The following is a 17,949-nucleotide window of genomic DNA, read 5'->3' as shown; positions in this document are numbered from 1 at the left end:
GTATTAAATCAACCTGACCTCCCTCACCACAACAACACCACCAGATGGATGCATGACATGACAGAGTTAAGATCAATAAAAAAATTAATCAGCAAATTGTACTGAGACATAAGATGGCAAATGGAGGCTCTACAAGATCCTATATAGAAGTAACTATTATTTATATAGTTTTGATAAAATTAACTGTAAGAAATAGTTTCTTGTTCATAATGTACTAGATGGAACTCAACATACTGGTATTTGATTTATTAAATCTAGATACTTAAGACTTCAACAAACAAAATTTGATAACACAATCTCAAGGGAAAAAATGGAACTCTCTGCATCATAATCCACAGTTAATTCCCGATTTACCACACAAATCGTCTGTAGCTGCATTTAGATTGGCAACAGGCCATGACTGTTTGGCCAAGCATCTGCATAGAATTGGATTATATCAGTCCCCTAAATGCTCATTGTGCAACTCAAACCAAGAAATGGATTCGGAACACCTCAAAATCTGTGCTTCAGTGGCTGACCATGACAATATCTTTGAAGATATTGGAATGAAAGAGGTCAAATAATTTTAGTGTCAAACGCCTGGCTTTAGAAAACAACAACATACTGGTATTTGAGAAATATCATTCTAGTTATCACTTACTCCATCTATTTGTTTTCAGCTTAATAACTGATTATATAAGCCATTATTATGTGCTGTGTAGTATAGTATAGAATCGACAAGTAACGCGAGGTAATTCCTCGTACTGTTTTCTGACTTTTCAAATATAGAATTATATATGACAAAAATTAATTCCATATATACACAACCCTTAAACTTGATAATATCCAATTCATACATCATTGTCTCATGGCACATTAAGCTTTAAGCAAATTAATGATTTTCAAACATCTTCACCTCTTATCTCTGTCTTTGCCATGCTCTCTATGTCCACCTCTCTTTTCTTCCAGCTCTAACCTCTGCTGTTCTTTCTCCAAATGTCTTTTCTTTCGCTCTTCTTCTCGTCTCTTTATTTCTTCCTCTCTCTTCTTTCGTTCACGTTCCAGCTTCTGCAAATGTAATTAGAGAGATGAATAACTATTTTAATAAAAATAATAATAATAATAATAATAATAATAATAATAATAATAATAACAACAAAAATAATAAACTACTTACTCTGGCTTTCTTACCACAATGCAATCTCTTGTATCCGGCAATTCCAAAACAACATCACTTTTGAATAAGGAAAATAAAAATTAAAATACGAGGGAAAGTCAGTAAGTAAATTACAAATCAAAGTAGTGATCCACATTTTTTAAAGAGAAACCTCAATCTACCACTGCTAGATTGCAGTATTATCAATGTTCACACAATCGCTGCTCAAGCTAAACAAAGAAACAACCATCTAGACCACCGGATATGAGACCAGAAGTCACTATTTTTAAAGTGAACGACACCTGTCTTCGCTTCACAGAATTCTGTTACATGCTACATAGATGTGCCTCTTTCGGGTGCACAAATAGCTACTATGTGAATAATACATACTTTCTTACCTGCTCAGCAAATGGCGGAACAGTTAATTCACGACCTCAACCCCTTCCCGAGATAGCCAGTTATGCGATCTAGGTAGATTTGAGAACAGCACTTGCAAGATGGCGGCATCTCTGCACAAGTGTACCAATTATGTCCTTAATCTATAAAACAGTTTTCCAATTAACCGGAAAATTTGGTTATCCGGCAATGGCTTTGTCCCAGAGTTGCCAGATACAAGGGATTCCACTGTAATTCTTAAGAAGTAAAATGGATTCTGAAGTAGTGACATGTACAATAGTTGAAATGTAGTATGAAGATAAAACGTAGACCTGTTGATTACCTTTAACCTTAAATCAAAAAGAGTAATTATGAACTTGCCTCATATTCACTTAGCTTGATGGTTCGGTTCTGAGCTTGCTTCCAGTGAGGTGGCGTGGCACTACGAGAACGACTGCGTGAAGGTGTACGGTAACGCTAAAAGCAGAGACAAATTATTTATAGTGCTAGCAAACCAACAATCTTAGAATTAGAATATCTACAAGGCAAATCTCATTCCGATTACAATTTCGTCATGTCTAAGGGTCAAAAACAGCCAGAATTGAGATCGTGTAACAAATGAAGATGTAATTACATAATTATATGGAATTTTAAAACCTAACTGTGGTTCTCATAAAATTTATTAAATTTCGTATCTTCTACATTAGTATAGTATTATCTGTAACTTTTTTTGAACACATCAGCTTGTACAATAACATCTTTGGACACAACTTCAGTACATCCACAGATGACACAACTATGGAAAAGGAAATGTGGGTGTGTGTGTGTGTACGCGCGCACGTGTTTTTTTGTGTAGTGTGTGTGTGGGCACACATGTGCATGCAGGAGTGTGCGCGTGCAGGTCCATGGGTATATCATCAAAACACACTGTTCAGTGTTTATTAATTTTAAAACATTAGTACACTTTTCTTTTAAAGTCATAAAAAGTAGTGGATTTAATAATTTTGTTAAAATTTTATCAATGTGATAGTGTTAAAGGATATTTCTCGTAGTACATAATTTTGTTCTAAGTTAAAACTTAAATAATTTGATTATCATTGTTTCAACAACCATCACAATTTTTTGTAATAAATTACCGATGATAATCAAAGCTGCATTCTATTTGTGAACAAGATATATGAAAATAGCTTAAGAATATTAAACATATATAAATAAATATGTTAGATTTACTTTAGAAAAATACAAAATCAGACATAAAACAGTATGAAATTTTCCCTATTTACCACATTTTCCAGCATCTAAGATGCCTTTTTCTTCCTCTTAAAAGTGTCTCAAGAACTGGATGTATCTTATACACCGGAAGCTAAAATTTCCGGTATGAAGTTTTGATTGGTGATAATTTATCAGTCTGTATTTTATATACACTAAGTACTCTGTGCAATTCTCATCTAGTTACATTACAATTGTGAACGAATCCACTTCTACAGTACCAGTATTCTCATTTACGAATTCTACTGTTTCTTACTTTTGTTGCTACCATTGATATGAGAGAGCATCCTACTAAAACAGTGTACACAATCATGTCTGGCTACTGCAAAGCAGAGACCATTCTAGTTACATTTCAGTCAACGAAGATAAGTTAAGAAAATTGTTTAACAATGATTTATTTTAAGATTTTAAAATGTGAAACATTACTGAAATGTTAAGTAAAATCAAAAAACAACCAGTTAAGCCATTTCTGATAAACTTTTAAATTTTAAAGAATATAGGACGAATACACTCTAATGCTGTCATTCACAACCAGAGGGCCAAGGAACAGTTAATGGGGACCATGAACTTAACATAATAATAATAACAATAATAATAATAATAATAATAATAATAATAATAATAATAATAATAATAATAATAATAGTTCTTCTATGAAAATTTAAACATCCCACTATTATGAGTAAATTAAAAACATAATTACATTATTTTCTTTTTAAATTGATACCAAATTTCACATTACTACTTTGTATGTTCTCTGCTAATGGCTTCATTGCCAGATGCAAGGCACTAGACAACAATTTTGTATGTTCTACATTTCACTCTACACGTTTGGCAAGGTAGCAGCATTAAAGTAATGTGAGGAAAAGTGAGGCCTTATTTATTTATTTAATCTGACAGAATTAAGGCCATCACCATCTCCTTATCACCAAAGGCTGAGAAACACTACTACTCTAGTGTGCAGAATTCAATATACATAATCAAGTTATTACCATTTCTAGAAAGAAAAAAAAATGTCTATGAGAAAAAGGACACTTCTTATTTACGCCCATACATTTGATAGACAGGCAAATATGGCATTTCATTTCCAATTAGAATGATGAAAGAAAATTTTTCAGCTAGAGACAAATAAAAGCACAATTAAAGAAAAAATGATTACCTAAATAAAATGAACAAAATCTACATTCTCATACATCACACATTTCCAAGTTCATCAATGAACAACAAAAAACTACAAATAATGCCCATGGCTTGTCAGTATATTTTTTTATTAATAATCTTCCTCGTATGTAATTGTGAAAACTTGTAACTAATTCAACAGTTCACAGCATAAATACGTGTCAAAAAAATGACTTTCATACTCCATCAGCAAGTCGATCGTGCTATCAAAAAGGAGTGTGTTATATGGCAGTAAAAATGTTTAATAGCCTCCCTATCGATATAAAAAATTGAAACTCAAAACGTAAGATTATTTAAGGCCAAATTAAAGAAGTACCTAATTTCTCACGCCTTCTATTCTGCAGGTGAATTTATCACATTCAACAATGCTTCATGAAATTGTTACTAAAACTTTGTGTTGTACTAGCAGTCTATATTGTAAACCTCTTCTGTATATATTTCAACTAGACTGTGACTATAAATTAAGGGCTGTATTCATAGACATTTTTAGCGCGGGCTTCCGGTGGATGATCAGCATTTTTCGTATTCATAAACCAGTGTTAGCGATAGGATATGATGTGAATTCTGTACTAGTAACCAGTGGATAGCCGGGGCTAGCTTAGTACGCTTGTAGCGCGTGCTGCGAAATGTCTATGAATAGCACCCTAAGACTTTATAGCAGTATTAAGTTATTTCACTTGTTCCATATTCTAGCTGTGAAGCAATGTATGAATACCATTGAATGTTAATAAATACAATACAATACAATACAATACAACAAATTATGAACGGATACGAGTACATTGTGCAGATTCATATGAATTCATACTTACAAACACTCCACGGCCCTTTATAACCCTGCCACTCTTGGTGATACCCCTAATTCGACTCCGACGACGTTGCTGATCACGTTCTCTTGGATCCCGATCTCCTTTGGAACGATTATTTGCTGATGTTTGGCGTTCACCCCGGTACAAAAAGCGATTGGGTGGAACATCTGGGATCTCATCAGGATTTATATTTGTAACTGTAACCAAAGGATGTAGCTCACCATCATCAGGAACCTCTCCTTCTTCGGCTTCTGATTCAACATGACCAGAACCACCTCCACTCTTTTTGCTGCAAGCACAACATTAACATTTACGTCAATACAACTCAAGGTCTATAATCAATGCAACTCTGAAATGATGCGAGACCCTAGAATAGCAATTTTCAACTTAATCAATGGATATAATCATACAGTAATAAATAGAAGAAGGTTGTTGACATTTATAAAATACTCAAAAGATTGCTGATATGTTGACAACAAAAGTTACAATCTCCTGTGTTTTTAGTTAAGTGGGGTGATGGGTGAAATTTCTATTTTCTATATTTTCCAAGCTACGTCCTTGATGTTTTGTACACATAATCATGGTGTGATAGATAATGATGTGGTGAAGTTTCATTTCTATGAGTCAATTGGTTTCTGAGTTATTAACAAAAATATTTCGAAAATGTTGCATATTTCAAAATGAAATGTGTCGCTCAATTTTTCAGTAAAATGACTGAAATTTTTTTGCAAGACCAGTGCCATATTTAGAAAAACAAACACAGAAACAAACAATACCTCGAAAATGTGGTCGAGATTTCATTGTTTTGTTTTAAACAGTTTTCTGTAGCAAAATGGCAGCTAGCTATGAAAATTCAGATTTTAGAAACTATTCTCGTGCATTTCTCTTTGACTTTACAGAATTGTTTGTTTATATGTCATGACACTCGTAACAGCAAAAGTACAAGAATGCTATTTAAGAACAAATGAATGCAGAACCATTGAGGAATAATAATTCTCGAGAGATCGTATTTCTCCATGAAAAATAATGACTTCAATGATCTCTTATAACTTCTTGGCAAACTATAAGTCTAGAAGGTAAATATGAGCGCATTTTATGGACAATCATCCAATTCAGACACACCTCTCAGAGCTAAGTCTGTACAAATAAGTCTCCAGTAAAGGCTGGTTCACAATAAACCGGGAACGGAAACGACAACGAGAACGAGAACGGAAATGTTAAAATAAATGTATTTAAATGTGGGAATTCACAATAGTTCATTGTCAATGATCGCATTTAAATATATTTATTTTAACATTATTTCCGTTCTAGTTTCTGTTCCCGGTTTATTGTGAACCAGCCTTACGTCTTTGTGTGTATGGGGCCCTTTACAGTTAGTATGGGCAGCTAATGTTTTGTATTTATCTATTTACTGTGGAGATCTAACAATGTGTGCAATTTTGAGGAGTTTTCAACATAGCTCACCAACAGTTCCCTTGTTAGTAAAGTTAAGGAGCCTGTCTCACCAAAATTGGAGCCTGTCTCACCAAAATTGAGTCACATCTGTAGTGTGCTGGTCTTCCATCCAGGTGACCTGGATTTGATACCTAGCCAGGTCATGATGGAATTTGTGGTGGACAAAGAGTTTTCTTGGGATATTCCTGCTTCCCTCTATCACTCAACCAACACACTTTATCAGCTGCAATAGTTAAAATAGGCTAAGATAAAAGTCTTTAGGTTTCCGATGCTGATACAGGAAGAGCTTGGGGCTCTGGACCCTGGATCTCATCTGAGAATGGGACCTGCTCAGTCAGGGCTGAGACAGAATGGTGTACCTGCCAGCATCGAATTCGCCAATGCCACCCAGCTCACACTTGGACAATTATTGCATATATAGAGACACAATGGACCAATGGAAGCCTAAGTGCAGGTATCTATCCTGGGTACAGTCCTCAAAAAGCCAAACGAAACTCAACAAAATTTCATTCACTTTTTAATGTGATATAAAGTTTCAATTATCATAAAATAGGCTAACCAACATATTCAAAACTCTAAAAAAATAAAATTATGAAAAGTGAAAACTTTCCATAAAAAGACCTCATCTATATTTTATAAAATTCAATTTTAGGAGTGTTTTGGTGTTTATTTAAACAATAAACTATTCTTTAGAATTCTGCCAGTAAGCAGCATTAAATCAGGTATTTCACAATATAGCTTAGATATTATAAGTACATGAAAGTTGTTGTTGTTGTTTTCTAATGCCAGACATTTGACAATAAAGTCATTTGACCTCTTGCACTCCAATATTTTTCAAAGATATTATCATGACCAGCCACTGGAGCACAGATTTTGAGGTGTTCCGAATCCATTTCTTGGTTTGAGTTGCACAATGGACAGTTAGGGGACTGATATATTCCAATTCTATGCAGGTGTTTGGCCAAACAATCATGGCCTGTTGCCAATCTAAATGCAGCTACAGACGATTTTCGTGGTAAATCGGGAATTAACTGTGGATTTTGATGCAGAGAGTTCCATTTTTTCCCTTGGGATTGAGTTATCAAATTTTGTTTGTTGAAGTCTAAGTATGTAGATTTAATAAATCTTTTCACAGAGTAATATGTAGCTTTAGTAACAGGTCTGTAAGTAGCAGTGCTGCCCTTCTTTGCTAAAGCATCCGCATTCTCGTTTCCCAGGATTCCACAATGGGATGGTATCCATTGGAATACAATTCTTTTATTGAGTGATATTAATTGAGAGAGCATTTTAGTTATTTCTGCTGTTTGAGATGATGGTGTGTGTTTAGAGACTATTGATAGAATAGCTGCTTTGGAGTCTGACAATATAACTCCATTCTTAAATTTATTGATGTGGCATAGAAGATTCCTGAGACTTTCACTTATTGCAATGATTTCACCATCAAAACTTGTTGTTCCATATCCAAGAGATCTATAAAGTGAGAAGAGACAGCACGTAACACCTGCACCGGCACCTTGTTCTCTGGAGATCAAGGATCCGTCAGTGTATAAATGAAGCAGTTTTGTGGAGGGTACCTAATATTAATTGTCTCTAAAGAAAATTGTTTCAGTATTTACTTCTGATTTCAGTATTTCTTCTGTTAAATTTAGATTATATTCTATATTTAATAGAGTTAAAGGGTTTGGTTTAATTTGTAAGTTTTCTTTTAAATTCGGGATATTGATTTTCTGTTTTAATTCTTCAACAATGGATATGAAACTTTTTTGAGTTTTCAATCTACAGAGAGGACTGTATGAATGCCAATTGTTTCCTGGTAATCTGATAAGTTTTTCATATTGAATCAGTGCTTTTTCTTCTATTGTCATTTTGATGCTGTTAATATTAGTGAGGAATCTCATAGAATCTATTGGAGTTGTTTTGATTCCACCAGTAATGAGTCTGAGAGCTTGGTTTTGAACATATTCTATGTCGTTTATGGAAGGTGAAGTAATTAAAATTTCTCCGCAGTATGTCAGCTCTGGCTGTATAAACATTTTGTATGTAGTGTTCAAAGTATTCCTAGAGCATCCCCATTTCTTTCCTGCTAGTCTTTTTAGAAGGGAGAATCTTTTACGAGCTTTTTCAGAAATGTATTTCAAATGGTTGCTCCATGTTAACTTACTATCGAAAATAACTCCAAGATATTTGGATTCATAAGTCCTAGGAAGGTGTTGGCCATTGTATTGGATATTGAATTCTCTTTTTTTTTTTACCGAGTGAAAATATTTGGTAGTTACTTTTGCTTAAATTGAGTGTCATCAAATTTGATGTATTCCATTCATGTAGTTGATTTAGAGCTTGAAGAGCAGAATTTTGAATTTTGTCTCTATGTCTGTAAGATCCGGAAGTCCACAAAACTATATCATCTGCAAATAGTGCTGTTTTCATGTTTGATTCCTCTGATAGGGAGGGTAAGTCATTTATATAAATATTGAATAAAGTTGTGCTGAGGACAGCGCCCTGAGGTAGACCTCGATATGTTTGTCTGTAACTAGAAAGTGAGTTATTGAATTTAGTGGCAATGAATCGTTGACTAAGAAATTCTGATATCCATCTGAATATATTGCTGGAGATACCTAATTTCTGGAGTTTTAATAATAATTTATTTCTCCAAACAGAGTCATATGCTAACTGAAGGTCAATAAATATTGCCAAGGTATCTTCTTTCTTGTTAAAACTGTCTTTTATTTCTTGGCCGAGGTGTATGACTTGTTCATTGGTAGAGTGTAGTTGTCGAAAGCCGGCTTGTCTTTGTGATAAAAGATTTTGGGATTCTAAATACCAAGTTAATCTATTGGAGATCATGGACTCCATGGTTTTTGCTATCATGCTTAATAGTGCTATTGGTCGATAACTATTAACATCATGAGCAGATTTCCCTTTTTTGTGAATTGGTACAATGATTGTTTTTTTTCCAAGCTGCAGGAACTGAGGTGTTCCATGATAAATTGAAAATGGATAAAAGTACAGACTTGGCTTTTTCCCCCAGATGTTTAAAAAATTCGGAATGAATGTTGTCAGGGCCAGGAGATTTCTTGGTTTTTAAATTTTGTATAGCTAGAGTTAATTCTTTGGAAGTAAAATTTTGATGAAATATTTCAGGTTTTGTACTAGTAATATTGTTGTTATTATTTTTATGTAATTCTCTTTTGATAAATTTGTCAGTTTTTTTGGTATTGGGATGTAATCTGTGAGAGTTTCAGTAGTGTTTATTAAATGCGTTTGTTATATCTCTGTTATCTGTTAATGTTTTGTTATTATGAATAATAGGTTGGCTAGTATTTTCCTGTGTATTGGAAATATTCTTCAGAAAGTTATATGTTTTAGCACTATTGGTTCTGTAATTAATATTTTCAATAAATTTATTGAAACTGTTATTTTTTGCTGTTATGATTGCTTTTTTAAGAATGGCAGTCCTCTTCCTCCAATCTTGAGTATCTTCTGGTGTTTTGCTATGTTCTGCTTTGGTTCTTGCTTTATCTCTATCTTGTTTCAATAAATTCAGGTTTTATGTCCAGAATGGGGTGTATTTTTTTGGTTTACCTCGTGGAATGTGCTTTTTTGCAATTTTAAGAAGAGATTCATAGAAATATTTGTTCAATCTATCTGAATTTGTATTTTCCATTAGTGGTGTGTTGACCTTGAGGCGTTCGTCGAATTCTGTTGTAAATAGTTTCCAATTCGCTTTCTTAAAGTTCCATGTTGTTTTGTTATTGTAGGGTTCTTTTCTTCGCTTTTGGTGGAGATGGATAGAAGCAATGATGGCCCTATGGCCAGATCCAGGGTCTTCAATTATTTTTTTCTTGGTTTCGTGATGGATATCTGATGTTACTAGTAATAAGTCTGGATTTGTACCAGAACCAGAATAATGAATGAAAGTAGGGGGATCTTCTTTTCTGTAGACAAGTTCTGTGGTTGTATTTAGGAGGTCCATGATCATTTTTCCAGGTTTGTTTACATTATCGTAGCCCCAAAGTTGGGAGTGGGCATTAAATTCACCAATTATGATAGTTTTAGGTTGTATATCAAACAAAGTTAGATCAAGGGGATTATTAGGTGGGTTATAGGCACTGTAGATTTTGAAATGTTGATTTTTCCATACTTCCATTTTTATTAGTTCTAATTTGTCTTGATTATCCATTTCTTTTATGATTTGAAAATTTGTAATTAATTTCTTTGATGTACCTGCGAGAATTCCACTACTGATCTGTCTACCTTTGGGTAACAGTTTCATATTAAAACCTTTAAAATTAAAATATTTTAATTGGTCAGCATTAAGGTTTGCTTCTTGAATAAGAAGTACATGAAAGTACAAACTCATTAAACCATGATATTTAATGATTAAAAGCTACTAAGTATGTAAGAATTAAATAATAATTTCACATTATATAAAGTTGTTTAAGTTTCAAGATATGGTTCCAGTTTCCTTCCAACATACCTTGATTTCTCTTTCTTCTGTTTCTTCTTTTTCTTTTTGTCTTTTTTCTTCTTTTTCTTGGTGTCTGAAGCAGAGTCAGAGTCAGAATCTGCTGACGAACTGCTACTGCTACTAACAGCTTTCTTTTTCACTTTTTTTTCTGGAACAAAATTCAATTCATGACTCCAATATCGATAACTAGATAGAACACACTCTTCTTAAAATCTATTCCCTTCCTCCGAGGATCTTCAATAAATATAACGTAATAATATTTTACCTTTAGTTTTCATCTTGAGCACAAGTTCTCCACAGTTGGTGACCTTGGCATCCTGCAGGGGTCGACACATCCGATCAACAGGAAGGCCTTCGATGTGTGACGCCACCTCCTGCCCTGACAGCACATGCCCGAACACCACGTGCACTCTGAAACATAATACAGTCTAATGTAGTAACATTTAGTGAATACCAACAGAATGGACACTAACACGTATGTTTTTCCATTGAAACCTATCGACATATACATGTACACTAATATAATCTACTGCTACATTTATGCATATTATGTAACTTCAATCATTTGAATATAATCTTATTTCGTTAGACTAATCAGTTATTCAATAATGCTGTATCAACTGTATGATTATCTAGAGTAAGTAGAACTGGTGATAGGAGGTGGTATATTGGAAAGATGTGCCTGAGAATTCGTCATGGAAGAATGTGACATTAGTCTTATAGTCGGTAATACCACGAAAATAAACTATGTGTATAAGAATGGCACTCTGGCAGCTTAAAGATGAAAAACCGCAACCTGAAAGCACTATACTGGACTGCTAGCAAGCAAATGACAATTACCCCACAACAGGCCATTACAGTCAGTGAGAAATAAGGTTGTGACACTGCGTGGGCAAACTCACCTGTCTGGAGGTTTGGCGTTATCTTGTGCAATAACAAATCATGGCCCCTTTACATCATTCCTGGGTCATGAATTGTTACTAGACAAGATAACGCCAAGCCTCACACATTTGAATTTGCCCATATAATATCAATCACAAGCTTATTTATCAATCAATGCAGATCATCATCGTCACCTCAGAAAAAACTCAACCAAGTAATCAGCCCAAGGAGGATTCGAACCCATGTCCAAGTACAGTCTTAGAAAAAAGTTTCGTCGCACAGTTCCAGAAAGGAGGCAATGCGCATGATCAGACATACAACGAAATAAACAAATTTTATTACCCCTACTAGTCCTTCTCTTGTGAACCAGGTCGCATGTTCTCTGATCGTGCGCACTGCCTCCTTTCTTGGACTTATAAAGTATCTGTGCAACAAAACTTGTTTCTAAGAAATGTATATATCTCGTTTACACATTGAGGCAGATTAAGTTAGCTCTCAGTACATGAGACTATTATTGTTCCCACCTCTGTAACATCAGTTATCTAACACTTAACTCAATACTATTCCCTTCCACCAGTACTAATAACCTTCAAGTCTTAAAGGAGTCTCACTGAAAGTTAATAATCTATGAAACAGGACACCTAGCTTCACTTATCTTTATTTTGCAATAAAGTGATGTCCTTATAAATATATAACTCTTCACTAGATGTGAACCCAAAATCTAAGGGCAAACATATTTTTGTGTGAAATATTATTTTAATTAAATGAAGAATGAATAATGAATAGCTTATAAAACATCCTCTAGCTAATCTCTAACATGTCTTAAAAATTAATATTATGACCAGATTGGAGCAACCATGAGTAACTCTTTTAAAAAACCAGAGGTAAGAAATATTTACGTAAGCTCAGAGCCTAGGTTGAGAAAAACACAAAGACAACATAAAACAAAGGTGCAAAAATTTTCAAATGAATAGTGAAAAATAACAAAATTATTTTAAAATGTTACACATAAATGCCTAAACAGTACTTATGTTCGCAGTTTATATTACTAGTTGGTACATTTTCATATATATGTCATTGTTGTTTTCTAATGCCAGGCGTTTGACAATAAAGTCATTTGACCTCTTGCACTCCAATATTTTTCAAAGATATTATCATGACCAGCCACTGAAGCACAGATTTTGAGATGTTCCGAATCCATTTCTTGGTTTGAGTTGCATAATGGGCAGTTAGGGGACTGATATATTCCAATTCTATGCAGGTGTTCGACCAAACAATCATGGCCTGTTGCCAATCTAAATGCAGCTACAGATATATATATACACACACACACAACCATGTATGACGAACATTAAGAAGTGAGGGTCTACTGATTATGGCTGACAATCAAGACTCCCAAAACAGGTTCGCACATACACAGTGTATTGAATGAATAATTGAGAAGGCATGTACCACTTAGTGAGCTTGTGCTATTGTCACTGTGAAATACTGGTTGCGAAGGTAATTAGCAGGGAAAGGATTTATATGTAAATACATATTTACTTATAAAGCTAATATAATTTATATTTTGCATTATCTTTATGTTTCACAATGTGTAGGGTTGAAAAATCCTACTTTTATTTTCCATATTTTTCCATATTTTAGAGTTTAGTACATATTTTCGTTAATTTCCATATATTTTCCATATTTCATATAAAACAGTCCATATTATATTAGGTTTAACAATAAAACAAAACAAAATTCCATTAACTTTTAAAAATACATTTCAACAATAGAGATTTAAACACATGTTCAGTAATCCCTTTAACATCAGAGTTATTTGAAAATTAGCAGTCCTATCAACAATGGGAAAGTAAGTTACAAAACTGTATTAATTTAATTTAAAATTTTTAACAGACTTCAGTTGTGCAGCTCAACAGTTAAATGCCAGTCAGAGTACACATAGGTTCAGTTTTGTAAATCATACTATAAAGACGGTAAATATGCCAAAAGTACGTCATTCAGTCAATTTAAAATCAAAACTAACAAGTTACATTTCAGAATTTAAAGAAGATGGTTTATCAACTGACAATAAAATATTATTTTGTAATTTGTGTCAGTGTGCAGTATCATCTACACAAAAGTTCCTGGTGCAACAACACATTACAACTAGTAAACATCAGGCCAACAAACAACTAAATTCCAAGCAGAGACAATTGTTTTTAACACAACCAACAACATCGAATGTAAGATCTGAGTTTAACATCGACCTGTGCCGTTCTCTCATCTCTGCTGATATTCCTCTCTACAAACTAAAGAATAAGGTCTTCAGGGAATTCCTTGAAAAATATACTCAACATACAATCCCGGATGAGTCAACACTTAGGAAGACGTATGCTCCATCCATCTACGATGAGACAATACAGAAGATAAGAGATGAAATTAAAGATAGTTCAATTTGGGTTTCCATTGATGAGACTCCCGACAAAGAAGGTAGACTTGTTGGTAATGTAGTTATCGGTTTGTTAAGTGAACAATATTCTGAACGAATTCTTTTACATTGTGATGTTCTAGAAAAGTGCAATAACAAAACTATAGTTAAACTGTTCAACGAAGCTATGGGTATCCTGTGGCCAAAGGGTATTATGTACGATAATGTGTTATTCTTTATTAGCGATGCTGCCCCTTATATGGTCAAAGCTGGAGAAGCATTATCTGTTGTATATCCTAAATTGACTCATTTTACTTGTGTGGCGCATGCATTTCATCGTGTGGCAGAAGTGGTCAGAGACAATTTCCCTAAAGTAGATTTGTTGATTTCATCAGTGAAAAAAGTATTTCTCAAAGCTCCCAGTAGAGTTAACGTGTTGAAAGAAATGTACCCTGAAATTCCATTGCCACCAAAGCCAATTTTAACTAGATGGGGTACATGGCTAGAAGCAGTTGAATATTATGCCGAACATATAGACTCTATTAACAATGTTCTCCTTGCATTGGACTCTGAAGATGCAGTCTCAATTGATACTGCGAAAACAGTTACCTGTGACATAAGTGTGAAGAATGACTTAGCTCACATTCAGCATACATTTTCATGCATCATAAAAACGCTCAAAAGTCTCCAAAATAGGCACCTTTCACTATCTGAAAGTTTTGAAATTATAAATAGTACTGTGGAACAACTGAATCGTGGTAGAGGTAAAGTTGCAGATGCAGTAAGAGCTAAGGTGGACACTGTACTTTCAAAAAACCCTGGATATGAAGAACTACAAAAGGTTGTTGCTGTGATGAGTGGTGAATCAACAGTGAAGATTAACTTGGACTTATCCCCAGCAGACATTGTGAAATTGAATTATGTACCAGTTACTTCTTGTGACGTCGAACGCTCTTTTAGTCAGTATAAATCTATCCTCAGAGACAATAGAAGAAGATTCACTTTTCAGCACTTGAAAGAAATGTTTGTAACCTATTGTTATGGTAACAGACAATAAAAATTGTGTTTTGTTGAAACTACATTGGAAGATAAGGTACGTCCATTATATTTTTTGTTTAGTTTGATTAAAATGTACCAATATTTAACGTACATAGTCATTTTTTTATAATTTTAAGTCCATATTTAATTCCATATTTTGGTAAAAATCCATATTTAATTCCATATTTTGGTAAAAATAACTACATATATATTTACATATTTCATATATTTTTAGTCCATATAAATCCGTTCCCTGGTAATTAGTTTCTTTGAAGAAAACTCTGAACTGCCACAGAAATTCCATCGCAGTTATGTAAAGTTTTATGAGCTTAGGGTTATGAATGGAGGTGAATAAAATTTCAAACAGTCATTTGCAATCATAATGATTACGGTCACTGCTTTGACCTACGAGAGATGTGTTGCTGGTTGACTTCTTGAGGAACTGCAATTAATGTTGAAGCTTACTGTGAGACCCTAACCAAAACTGCAGCAGGCATTCAGAAACAAAAGAAGTGATATGTTCATTTTTTATGTTATCCTCTACCATGATAACACACGCCCTCATATTGTACAATGTACTCTTGAGCTGCTTTGACGTTTCATATGGAGTTTATTCACTAACCACCTTACAATTATCTGACTCCCAATAATTACCACCTTTTTTGCAACTTATAGTTTCTAAGGGTGAGCTTCTTATAGCGTTCCATGAATGATCAAGTCTTTAACAGCAATCAGAACACGTAATTCCAGTATTATTATATGGATGTTAGACATGGTGCCCCAAAGCTAGGCAGAAAAAAATCCATACAAACATTCCAGATAAATAGAAAGAAAAATCTTCAACTTCAGATTATGAGACATAATAAAGAATGACACAAAAAAAAAGGCATGAAAGCTGACCAGCTGAACTAGAAATGGGGAGGACACATTACAAGAATGGATCAAGAATAATGGGCATATGCATCAGCAATGTGAGACAACTGACTGGGGAAGAGAGGAAGAGGGCATCCCCATTGAAAATGGTCGAATTTTGTGAACACATTGGGGGAAGAGATAGACAAGACTAGCTAGAGATCATGCATGGTGGAAACACACAGGAATGGTCTCATTATACACCGAACACAGTGCTACTGAAGAGGAGACTATATGTAAAGCAGAAATGTTATAATATACAGCATATAGAAAGTGATATCAGAGACCATAACATTAGGAATAATATTGTCTAATATTACCAGGGTGGAGCAATAGACACATCTTTCATGGATTGGTTCATCATGGGAAATCAATGCAGCCCCTCTCCTTGAATAGGAGGCCAATGCACTGGTCATATCTAGCTCAGGGTCTGAGGGTTGTCCATGATTGGATTAAAATATTCTATAGATCTATATACTTAACATTACTTTCAATACTATAAAGGCCTATGTTAACTTTAATATAACATAAGTATACTTACCCATCCAAGTGGGGGGCTGGCTGTGTTGTACTACAAGAACAAAACATGATTAGAGCGAGTGTGCCGTCACGACCTGGCTGGCAGTGGCACCAAACCTCAAGCTGAACCACAACTACACAGAAACAAAACACCGTTAAGTCGGCATCCACAATATTGAGTACATGAGAACCCAATCTTCAATGACTTAGTTCACATTACTTCTTATTGATACTGTATTATTAAAACTAAATACGTAATGTGCACCAAATTGTAGTACTCATACAACACATCTTAAGCCAACTGAATTTGAAAGTGCAACTTTCACAAACTAAGTTCAAATCAGAGTAAATAGTGGATGTCTTGAAGCCCTTTGTCTCTTTTGTAAACCATCGGCATTCCGTTCACTTTACTGAAGTTTCTGATAGAATCTTGATTGCAAACAATGGCATAGCTTTCAAGTTAGCATAAAAAGTTTAATAACAGAAAATAAAATTTTTTCCTTCAGGACAACAAATTTGGGCTTTAATACTACAGTCTATTACTTTCGCCCACAAACAGGAATTAAATAACCAACACAACAAAAATATGTGTGAATTATTAGAAAGCGACTGGTTTAGCTCCTGTCAAAAACAGATCCCAAAAGATTTGTATCTAATTCTATCCAATTCATGACAATGGAACAGGATGTGTAAAATTAATTTTATCTTCTTACATCATCTACACATTCGATCATTAGTCAGATCCATGATTTGTGTCTTTTCAGGCGACAGTGGTACTCAATATCCCTGTCACCTTATTTATATGAGGAGCTCGAGCGTAAAACATGGTAAGAGACATTTTGGTCAAAAATGAGATATGTAGCATATAATATGGCATTTCACATTCTTTGTCTAATGCAGTAGTTAGTTTTCCAACATCTCAACAGATGGCAGAAGTATACAGATTTTACTTTCCTGAAATTATACAAACTGTTGCATGTATAAATGTTTACCTATCTAATAACTTCAAAACAGTAAAACGTCACTTACCATGTTTTACTCTCGAACCCCTCATCTGTTCTGTTTAACAATACACTATAAAGGATTTCATAGGTGATGTTTCATTCCAAGCTCTCTGAAAAGTGTTCAAGATTTTCATTCAGTGCTGTAAGTCCAGCATTCATAGGAAGGCCAAAAAAAATTAAATAAAATATGTAACTTTAATTCTATCATAACTGCTTATTTAGTTTATTTTTTTTCGTTTAGTATGATATCACAAAAATTGTCATCAAACACCATCCTGAATCTGTGTTAACAAGAAGACATTCTTATTCACTAATTCCATGAATATCAATTGAATGCCTCCTTGCAAGAAGGAGATTTTTCTAAAAATTTCATTTTTATTTTATGGGTATTTGTATTGTTCATAAGTACAGACCAGATCTTTAGGCACTAAAAATATTTAAAATATGCATGCAGCTATACACTAAAAAGTGGACAAATATGCATCAAAAAATGA

At 34.1% G+C, this 17,949-nt stretch overlaps 1 protein-coding gene across 5 annotated transcripts in view; it reads right to left on the bottom strand.

Annotated features, from left to right (window-relative positions):
• The window catches only part of Moca-cyp (nuclear cyclophilin protein Moca-cyp), a 58,814-nt gene that overhangs the window by 20,658 nt on the left and 20,207 nt on the right, over positions 1-17,949 (bottom strand). For 2 of the 5 annotated variants that reach the window (XR_011331013.1, XM_069818833.1), the window contains exons 4-9: positions 16,474-16,503; positions 10,956-11,101; positions 10,700-10,838; positions 4,771-5,056; positions 1,892-1,987; positions 896-1,047 (exon numbers count right to left, since the gene is read on the bottom strand). Coding sequence is in view for 4 of the 5 variants with exons in the window: in XM_069818833.1 (XP_069674934.1) it covers positions 896-1,047; positions 1,892-1,987; positions 4,771-5,056; positions 10,700-10,838; positions 10,956-11,101; positions 16,474-16,503 (849 nt within the window). In the remaining variant the exon portion in view is untranslated. Of the gene's footprint in view, positions 1-895; positions 1,048-1,891; positions 1,988-4,770; positions 5,057-10,699; positions 10,839-10,955; positions 11,102-16,473; positions 16,586-17,949 lie in introns of all 5 variants that reach the window. The other 3 variants (XM_069818836.1, XM_069818837.1, XM_069818834.1) reach the window with 2 other exon arrangements.

Source organism: Periplaneta americana, chromosome 2 (genome assembly GCF_040183065.1).
Source record: "Periplaneta americana isolate PAMFEO1 chromosome 2, P.americana_PAMFEO1_priV1, whole genome shotgun sequence".
Lineage (NCBI taxonomy): Eukaryota > Metazoa > Arthropoda > Insecta > Blattodea > Blattidae > Periplaneta > Periplaneta americana.
The sequence above is the reverse complement of the archived record's forward strand: the minus strand, read 5'-3'. Positions and strand labels throughout refer to the sequence as shown.